Source organism: Sinocyclocheilus grahami, unplaced genomic scaffold (genome assembly GCF_001515645.1).
Source record: "Sinocyclocheilus grahami isolate Dianchi unplaced genomic scaffold, SAMN03320097.WGS_v1.1 scaffold6.1, whole genome shotgun sequence".
NCBI classification, from domain to species: Eukaryota; Metazoa; Chordata; class Actinopteri; order Cypriniformes; family Cyprinidae; genus Sinocyclocheilus; species Sinocyclocheilus grahami.
Window position 1 is genome coordinate 2644084 of NW_015505185.1, and position 10946 is coordinate 2655029.

Genomic DNA, 10946 nt, shown 5'->3' on the forward strand with positions numbered 1-10946 from the left:
CTGGAGACTGGCTAGGCCACTCCAGAGCCTTGAAATGCTTCTTACGAAGCCACTACTTCGTTGCCCGGGCGGTGTGTTTGAGATCATTGTCATGCTGAAAGACCCAGCCACGTTTCATCTTCAATGCCCTTGCTGATGGAAGGAGGTTTTCACTCAAAATCTCACGATACATGGCCCCATTCATTCTTTCGTTTACACGGATCAGTCGTCCTGGTCCCTTTGCAGAAAAACAGCCCCAAAGCATGATGTTTCCACCCCCATGCTTCACAGTAGGTATGGTGTTCTTTGGATGCAACTCAGCATTCTTTCTCCTCCAAACACGACAAGTTGAGTTTTTACCAAAAAGTTATATTTTGGTTTCATCTGACCATATATGGTTGATTAAAATGTTATGCAGCAAATTTATTTAGGTATATTTTGAGCATTTGAAAATACTTGTTAAAAGTGTGAAACGACAATTGTGTGAATTCTCTAAATTTAGTATATCTTTGTGGTAATTTCTATTTTGTGCAAAACACCATGAGTTCTTTAAATGCAAGTTTTTCTCAGAATATTTCCATTGTTCATCCTGAATACTTTTTCATCCTTGGACTTTCAGGTATACCTTACAGCAATTATTATTATATATTCTTATTTATGATTTATTTTATAACTGTAATTGGGAACTCTATAGTCCTTTTCATTATTGCTCTTGACCGGAGCCTACACAGTCCAAGGTACATTGGTGTGTTTAACTTGGCCTTGGCTGATATTGGTGAAACTAATGCACTGATTCCTAACATGATGAAGACTTTGCTGTTTGACTCACAGTACATCTCCTACAATGCTTGTTTGGTGAACATGTTTTTTGTGTTCCTCTTCAGTTCTATGCAAAGTCTCACTCTTGTTGTTCTGGCATATGATCGTTTAATTGCAATTTGTTTGCCATTAAGATACCATGTTATTGTGAACAATAGCAATATGTGTTTTGTTTTCTCAGCAATATGGGTGTTTAATTCTGTTATTGTGGCCTCAATGGTGTCTTTGATCACCCAAATTTCATTCTGTAAGTCCAATGTGGTACTGAGTTATTTTTGTGATCATGGACCAGTGTATAGGTTGGCATGTAATGATAATTACGTTAATAAGATTATGGGATTTCTGTATTCAACTTTATACCTTATAGCACCAATGCTCGTCATAGGCCTGTCATATTTGGGCATTTTTTTTGTTGTAAGGAAAATAAGAACTTGGGAAGGACGCATAAAAGCTCTAAAGACCTGTGTTTCTCACCTGTTGTTGGTAGCAATATATTTCCTCCCAATATTCTTTACATACCTTACTTCATTATTGCTTTATAGCACACCCAATTCAAGGGTCATCAGTACATCGCTGGCTTATGCTGTCCCAGCAATGCTAAATCCTATCATTTATGTTTTAAACACAGCTGAAATCAAATACATAATTCGAAAAGCGATTAGAAACCGATCTGTGCCAATTGATAGAACTTCAAAATGACTGAAATGTGTATTTATTATTATTTTCCTTTAATCATTGGAAATTAAATTACCCATGTGAAGATTAAATTTTCAGGCCTCACAGAGATCTATATGAACGTACAAAAATGATGTCAATGAACAATATCTTTTCAGACAACCTTTTGAAAGAACATTCCAGTAACTATTTTTCTTTGTATTTCCTCTAAATTCTGATTGATATATGTGCATAAAATATATGCAACTGTACAGCAGTGCTATGCTATTTGTTTTTATTTATTTATTCAATTGGTTTAAAATGATTGTATTGTAATGCTTGTATTCTTAGTTACAGACTCCAAGACAAAACACATAGAAAAAAGTCACCAGCAATTTGACTTTATTGAGCAATCATTACTGTTGACATATTTAATGTTTCTCCAAATATTTACTGTCATGTTAAATGTTTTTTGCTTATGTTTGCAAAACCATTTGATAAAATACTGGACTCTATAAAGAAAATACGTTTTCCAAATATATTTCTTTTTTTAATGTGTAATTCAGGTGTCTATTTGGATGTGAGAATTTTGGTCTGAGGTTTGCTTATATGGCTCATTTTATTATCTGTGAAGCTGTTGTTTTCCTGTTTCTTTCGTTGCTCCATAAATCAATCAATCAATCAACATGAAGTAAAACAGATGCTTTGTCATTTACTTTGCAGGCTCAGGCAATGTCAATAGGGCCAATAAGGGCCTAGAGTGGTCAAATTACATAGTTAATAGCTAATTATATATGAAGGCCTACAGCTTGAAGTCAAACATAATAATGATAGTGTACCTAAATATTTGCATTGAAAACAAAATGAGAAAATATTGAATATTTCATGTAAATTATATTTAATGACAAAAATGTCACAATGATGGGTTTTAACCCTCACTCTCAGCTGCATAAATGCCATTCACTCTAGTCTTTTACTGCCATCTAGTGGCTATATTTTAGTATGGTTAGCCTATGTTTAATTTTGTGTAAAACTGAGCTTACTGGAATGCTTTCCAGTATTGCCTTACAGTTATCAGTGTATACTAACATTAATCCCATTAATCATCGAATTGCTATAATATGATGATCCATAAATGAGAACACAAAGAGCAGTTGTAGTACAGATTGTTTGCATACTGGTAAAATAAGTCTATCCAAACTTCTATAGTTGCCTCAACATTTACTACAACATACAAGTATTACCCCAGATAGCAAAATTCCTGAGGCCCAGATCAGGCCCACACCTGACACTTTCATCTGGCCCACGTAACGCGTGGAATGATGGCACTTGGGGGGTCCGCTCCTGTTTGCCAGATTTAGGCCACAAGCAAGCCAAAAGAAGGCCCAGTGTCAGCCATGAATAAAGCATAATAGGCCCAAATCTGGGCCACATTGATTTTAAGTCTGGCCCAGATCCAACGCCTTGCTCCGGCCCACATACTGTGAAGAACGATGGCACTTGGGCGGTCCACTCCTGTTTGCCAAATTTGGGCCACAAGCAAGCCAAAGGAAGGCCCAATGTCAGCCATGAATAAACCAAATAAAGCAGAACTGGCCCAAATCTGGTCCACATTTATTTTAATTCTGGCCCAGATATAGCCCAGATCTAACACCTTGTTCTGGCCCACATTTTATGTAGAATGATGGCATTTGTGTGGTCCACTTCTGTTTGCCAAATTTGGGCCACAAGCAAGCCATAGGAAGGCCGCATGTCAGCCATGACAATAAATAAAGTAGAACTGGCCCAAATCTGGGCCACATTTATTTTAATTCTGGCCCAGATCCAACACCTTGCTCCGGCCCACACAAGCAGGCCACTACACAGCCACATTTTAGCCAATAATGAACTAAATAAATCATAAATATACATTATCTGGGCCACACTAAGCCTTAAGTGGCTGCTTTTCGATATATATATGTTGCCCCTTGGTAATATTATTAAAAAATACGGGATTAGTTTCCACTGTTATGCCAATGATACTCAACTATATATCTCAACAAGACCAGATGAAACTTCTAAATTATCTAAGCTAACGGAGTGTGTTAAAAATGTAAAAGAATGGATGACCAATAATTTTCTCCTATTAAATTCGGATAAGACAGAGATATTACTTATTGGACCAAAAGACAGTACGCCGAATCTCGTGGATTACAATTTGCAACTAGATGGATGTACGGTTACTTCCTCTACAGTCAAAAATCTGGGTGTTATATTAGATAGCAACTTGTCTTTTGAAAATCATATTTCCCATGTTACAAAAACGGCATTCTTCCATCTTAGAAACATTGCCAAGTTACGAAACATGATACCTGTTTCTGATGCAGAAAAGCTAGTTCATGCATTCATGACCTCTAGACTGGACTATTGTAATGCACTTCTAGGTGGTTGTCCTGCATCTTCAATAAACAAGCTACAGGTAGTCCAAAATGCAGCGGCTAGAGTCCTTACCAGGTCAAGAAAATATGATCATATTACGCCAATTTTACAGTCTCTGCACTGGCTACCTGTTAAGTTCCGTATCAGTTACAAAATATTATTACTTACCTACAAAGCCCTTAACGGTTTAGCTCCTGCGTACCTAACTAGTCTTCTACCACGCTACAGTCCATCACGCTCCCTAAGGTCGCAAAATTCTGGACTTTTGGTAGTACCTAGGATATCAAAGTCCACTAAAGGAGGTAGAGCTTTTTCGCATTTGGCTCCCAAACTCTGGAATAGCCTTCCTGATAACGTTCGGGGTTCAGACACACTCTCTCTGTTTAAATCTAGATTAAAGACACATCTCTTTGGCCAAGCATTCAAATAATGCATCTCATAATCTTTTACTGCAGTTATATCTGATCAAATGCACATTATTATTCTTTAGTTTGGGTTAAACAAATTAATTTTGCTTGGTTGGAACAGCAGCTACGCTAATTATATTTCTATTTGTTTCTCTGTTTTTTGCCATTTTTTTGTTGACATCCCGTGGTAACTAGGATTTACACAAGCTTCAGTCTGGATCCAGAACACCTGAGAAGAGATGATGCAACCCCTCAGAGGACCTCAGATGATGCCAACCCTGAAACAACATACAGAACTACCACATTTTGCTATAAGTTTGATTGCATCATATAATAATTGCTGTTAATATTGTTCATCGTCTGTTTTATTGACATGATTGCAAAGATACTATTTAAACTGAGCTGGATGTTGACATCACTGAATTCAATGACGAACTGTCTTTAACTGAAAAATTTGTGTTTACTATTGTCATTTTGCATTATTGACACACTATTTTCCTAATTAATGCTGTTCAGTTGCTTTGACACAATCTGTGTTTTTAAAAGCGCTATATAAATAAAGGTGACTTGACTTAAGTCAGTTATGCATCAACAATACTCAACATTGCAAAGAGAAATTAAAAAAAGTCCTCCATAAACGTTCAAATAAGTTCCAGCAACGTGTCCTACTTGATAAAATCATCCCGACCCAAGTTTTGCACAAGCAGCAATTAAAACATCACAGGTAAATATTCAAAGACACATTCCAATACTTTAAAAACTGTTCTTCACAAGTTTAAACTTAAATGCTTCTCACTCAGACTCTACCTATACAATAAGTCTGTGAGTGTCATAGCTACACTGTGTTAAAAAGTGCATGATGAAGATGAAAGGTTATATATCATAAATCTTTAATCCAACAAGGGTAAATCCAAACACAATGTAGCACAACAACATTTAAGACATGTAGACGTCAGACCAGACAAACTCAAAGTGAACATACAGGAACTTAAGTACTTAGACCAAACAAGGATAATTAACTAGGCACACCTGAACAGAATAATACAATCAACACAACAAGGGAAATGGTTCAAAAGGAAAACAAAGTCCAAATTAACAGAAACTGTGACAGTAATGCAGTTCACACTGCACGATTTTAGCCCGATTTTTCACTCGCCGACACGTTTTGCGAAATCGTAGAAAAATGCCCGAAATCAGAGGCAAATTGGTGCTTGTTCACGTGAGTGACAATCACGCAGTGTAAAGTATCAAAGACACGATCTGAGGGAATCGCCGATGCCTGTGAAATATTTGGCATGCTAAATATCTGAAGCTGTCGGCAATTCACAATCACGCTGTGAGAAATGAGTTCTGACTGAAAAACACATCGGCGATGACCTACAGCCAATGAGAAACCAAGATACAGGGCAGCGGGAAGTTCGGGGAGGAGTTATATGAAACGTAGTTTGCGGACCAGTGTTGCCAAATCCATGATTGCCGCCAGTTGTTTTTTATGTCAGCAGGTTGAAGCGACCCCAATAACGTGATATTTAGGCCCTGGAATGTGAATTGTACCAGGAGAACACCGCCAAAAAATGTGTATTTTACCCCCTGAACGCGATTTTTACTGGGGGACCCCCTCGAAAGCAATTTGAGTAGTAATTGGGCGGGTTTGTAGCGAAAACCTGGCAACCCTGCACCAGACAGAGCTGTCGGCGATTCTTCCTATTGTAAAGTCATGCAGTGTGTAACCTCCTGTTGTCGTTCCATCGTGCAGTTTGAGTACAGCAACAATTGAATGCTACCCCAGATAGTCATTCAGTGTGAAACCAACAGTGATGCGACGTCTTTGAAAATCGTGCAGTGTGAACTCGGCATAAGAGTACAATCATTATAGTGCACTTCCAAGCAGCCATATCACTGTAATGTGGTGTTTGGGTTTTGTCATGTTCATGTTTTCCATGTCTTTTATTTTGTAATTGTTTTATGCTGTTTGTGTCATGCTTCCCTGCTCTCATGTATTCATGCCATTGGTTCCTCTGTTCATTGTGTCTTGTTCCCCATTGGTTAGTCTAGTCTGTTCATGCCTCGTCTGTTCATACCTCGTCAAGTCTGTTCATGTCAAGTCAAGTCACGGATTATTGTTTGGATCACACTGTAAGTAAACTGTACTTGGGTTCTCACTTCAACTCGCCTTCAGTGGATGATTCGTTACAGAATACACGACCTACAGCAAAATGAACCCATCAGATTGCCTAGTTCGTCTCCGACAGGGAGACCTATCCATAGAGGATTGCGTGGCTGAGTTCTGTGAGCTTTACTACAAGGTAGATTTTAATGAAACATTCCTTAAGGATATTTTCCGCTATGGTTTGGACAAAAATGTATCAAAATGAGTGGCTCTGCCTTCACTGTGGGTGTCATGGAGGAGGAACATAACACTTCCCCAAAGCCTGTTCACGTCATGCCTGCCACGCCAAGGTCTGCTCACATCATGTCTGCCAGGCCACAGCCTGCTCATGTCATGCCTGCTACTCCAGGACCTGTTCAAATCATGCCAGTTAAGTCAAAGTTTACTCATGTCACATCTACCAAGTCAGAACCTGTTCACTTCATGTCTGCCAAGCCAGAGTCTGCTAACATCATGTCTGCTACCCCAGGGCCTGCTCACGACACGTCTGTCAAGCCAGAGCTTGCTCACGTCATGCCGGCACATCAAGAGATTCTTTACAACATGGCCGCCATTCAAGAGCTTCATCACAAGATGGCCGCCACACAGGAGTGTCATTAGTGTCATCAATATTAGCGTAGATGCCACGTCTCAACTGATCTTCCAGAGTCTCGTCACGACATGGCCGCCACGCTGGAGTCCCCGGCCAAGATGGCTGCCACGCCTGAGTCGGACGCGGAGCTTGGGCCAAGACTGAAAGGTTTGATTTCTAGTGTGATGGACCTACCTCTGATTTTGGTGTGAGCTGCAGGCATCCCGTTGACATCAGCACTTTCAAGCCATCTTAGAGTCTGCTTCGGAGGCTTCTCCTGTCCACGAGTCTGCCCCAGTGGCCTCTCCTGCCTATGAGTCTCTCTCAGAGCCCTCTCCTAACCACGAGTCTGCTCCAAGGGCCTTTCCTGTGCCTCCAAAAGGGGTAGCATCCACTGCAGAACCTCCTGAGGTGGTGCCGTCCGCTTCCGAACTCAATGCCTGCCCTGTCACGGCCACAGAGGCCATTCACGACCTCACAGACTGTCTTGCCACAGCCACGGAGGCCGTTCACGAACTCACTGTCTGCTCTGTCACGGCCAAGGAGGTCGTTCACAAACTCACTGCCTGTCCTGCTATGGCCAAGGAGGCCGTTCCCGAACTCACTGCCTGTCCTGCTATGGCCAAGGAGGCTGTTCTTGAACTCACTGTCTGTCCTGTCACGGCCAAGGAGGCCGTTCATGAACTCACTGTCTGTCCTGCCATGGCCAAGGAGGCCGTTCATGAACTCGCAGTCTGCCCTGTCACGGCCATGTAGGCCGTTCTTGAACTCTCTGTCTGTCCTGCCACGGCCAAGGAGGCCATTCATGAACTCATAGTCTGCCCTGTTCTGCCTGCTCCGCCATGGCTGCCTGCTCTGCCTGCCCCGCCATGGCTGCCTGCTCTGCCTGCCCCGCCATGGCTGTCTGCTCTGCCTGCACCGCCATGGCTCCTTGCTCTGCCTGTTCCGCTTCATGGGCCTGGCCCTCCATCCCTCCCCCAGTTCCGCCTCCACTCCACCACCCTCCTGGACTTTTTAGGTTTTGTTTGGGTGTCTGGAGCCGCCCTTAGAGGGGGGGAAATGTAATGTGGTGTTTGGGTTTTGTTATGTTCATGTTTTCCATGTCTTTTATTTTGTAATTGTTTTATGCTGTTTGTGTCATGCTTCCCTGCCCTTATGCCATTGGTTCCTCTGTTCATTGTGTCATGTTCTGATTGGTTGTCTTAGTTATGTGTCTTGTTCCCCATTGGTTTGTTCTTGTCATGTGACCCCCTTGTCTGCTATAAGTAGCCCTCATGTTGCCATCGTCTCTCGTTGTGTATTGATGTTTTAACCCGCTGTCGGTGAGTCTAGTCTGTTCATGCCTCATCTGTTCATGCCTAGTCAAGTCAAGTCTGTTCATGTCAAGTCACAGATTATTGTTTGGATCACACTGTAAATAAACTGCACTTGGGTTCTCACTTCAACTCGCCTTCAGTGGATGATTCGTTACAATCACCCTGCAGCCCAAGACAGTCGGACGCGGAGCTTGGGCCAAGACTGAAAGGTTTGATTTCTAGTGTGATGGACCTACCTCTGATTTTGGTGTGAGCTGCAGGCATCCCGTTGACATCAGCACTTTCAAGCCATCTTAGAGGTCATGCCACACTCTGCTGCCCTTACTGTAATGGCGGTCGCCATTTTAAGCGTGTGGGCTGCACACTGCGCTCCAGAGTCCTCTCCTGTCCACGAGTCTGCTTCTGAGGCCTCTCCTGTCCACGAGTCTGCCCCAGTGGCCTCTCCTGCCTATGAGTCTCTCTCAGAGCCCTCTCCTAACCACGAGTCTGCTCCAAGGGCCTTTCCTGTGCCTCCAAAAGGGGTAGCATCCACTGCAGAACCTCCTGAGGTGGTGCCGTCCGCTTCCGAACTCAATGCCTGCCCTGTCACGGCCACAGAGGCCATTCACGACCTCACAGACTGTCTTGCCACAGCCACGGAGGCCGTTCACGAACTCACTGTCTGCTCTGTCACGGCCAAGGAGGTCGTTCACAAACTCACTGCCTGTCCTGCTATGGCCAAGGAGGCCGTTCCCGAACTCACTGCCTGTCCTGCTATGGCCAAGGAGGCTGTTCTTGAACTCACTGTCTGTCCTGTCACGGCCAAGGAGGCCGTTCATGAACTCACTGTCTGTCCTGCCATGGCCAAGGAGGCCGTTCATGAACTCGCAGTCTGCCCTGTCACGGCCATGTAGGCCGTTCTTGAACTCTCTGTCTGTCCTGCCACGGCCAAGGAGGCCATTCATGAACTCATAGTCTGCCCTGTTCTGCCTGCTCCGCCATGGCTGCCTGCTCTGCCTGCCCCGCCATGGCTGCCTGCTCTGCCTGCCCCGCCATGGCTGTCTGCTCTGCCTGCACCGCCATGGCTCCTTGCTCTGCCTGTTCCGCTTCATGGGCCTGGCCCTCCATCCCTCCCCCAGTTCCGCCTCCACTCCACCACCCTCCTGGACTTTTTAGGTTTTGTTTGGGTGTCTGGAGCCGCCCTTAGAGGGGGGGAAATGTAATGTGGTGTTTGGGTTTTGTTATGTTCATGTTTTCCATGTCTTTTATTTTGTAATTGTTTTATGCTGTTTGTGTCATGCTTCCCTGCCCTCATGTATTCATGCCATTGGTTCCTCTGTTCATTGTGTCATGTTTTGATTGGTTGTCTTAGATATGTGTCTTGTTCCCCATTGGTTTGTTCTTGTCATGTGACCCCCTTGTCTGCTATAAGTAGCCCTCATGTTGCCATCGTCTCTCGTTGTGTATTGATGTTTTAACCCGCTGTCGGTGAGTCTAGTCTGTTCATGCCTCATCTGTTCATGCCTAGTCAAGTCAAGTCTGTTCATGTCAAGTCACAGATTATTGTTTGGATCACACTGTAAATAAACTGCACTTGGGTTCTCACTTCAACTCGCCTTCAGTGGATGATTCGTTACAATCACCCTGCAGCCCAAGACTGGTTTCCCACTGAAGTTAAGCAGGGTTGAGCCTGGTCAGTACCTGGATGGGAGACCATCTGGGAAAACTAGGTGTTCGTGAGGCCAGCAGGGGGTGCTCACCCTGTGGTCTGTGTGGGTCCTTATGCTGTGTTCAAGTCCTCCTGGGACGTTTGTACTTACCAGCTGACAAGTCGTAATTACGACGTCAGGTGTGTTCAAGTCAGTTTAGTCGGCACAAGATGGTGGTGTACCTTCTTTTAATAAATTACAAGAAAATATAACAGGGTCCGTTAACTCTGCTTATAGAAAATGAAGAGCAAAGAATTTGCATCAGGTGTTTTTCACCTATAGGTGCAAAAATTATAGCATTTTTTTACTTGGATTTCATTAACTAGCTGCGTAACAAGAACATGACCAATTTAAGTTTATAGGACAACTAAACTATCAATTTAAACAAAAATTTACCGTCAACTACAGATGTTGCATCCATCGATTCCGCCATGTTTCTCATTGACACGCCCCCAACTCAGAAACTCGGGGCTTAAAGAAAATTTTGAGTTTCCCACTCGTAAAATGACTTTGTGGTGGCGTTCATATGCGTTCAACTCGTAAATACGATCTATCCGACATGACTTGAACACACCATAACACCCCAGTGAAGTGATGGGGACACTATACTGTCAAAAAGCTCCGTCTTTCGGATGAGACGTTAAACCGAGGTCCTGACTCTCTGTGGTCATTAAAAATCCAAGGATGTCCTTCGGCATCCTGGCCAAATTCACCCATTGGTCTCTGACCATCATGGCCTCCTAACCATCCCCATATCTGCTGATTGGCTTCATGACTCTGTCTCCTCTCCACCAATAAGCTGGTGTGTGGTGGGCGTTCTGGTGCAATATGGCTGCCGCCGCATCATCCAGGTGGAAGCTGCACACTGGTGGTGGTTGAGGAGATTCCCCCCCTTCTGTGTAAAGCTCCCAGAAAATCGCTAAA

At 43.3% G+C, this 10946-nt stretch overlaps 1 protein-coding gene across 1 annotated transcript; it reads left to right on the forward strand.

Annotated features, from left to right (window-relative positions):
- The first annotated feature begins 519 nt into the window (after nucleotides 1–519).
- On the forward strand, nucleotides 520–1497 carry LOC107588010 (olfactory receptor 52E4-like). The gene has a single exon (XM_016275996.1). The coding sequence runs from the start codon at nucleotides 520–522 to the stop codon at nucleotides 1495–1497; it is 978 nt and encodes a 325-aa protein (XP_016131482.1).
- Nucleotides 1498–10946: the final 9449 nt, after the last annotated feature.

Excerpts from the sequence above, each read along its gene's own strand:
- LOC107588010 (XM_016275996.1), top strand. The coding sequence starts at position 520 with ATGAGTTCTTTAAATGCAAGTTTTTCTCAGAATATTTCCATTGTTCAT.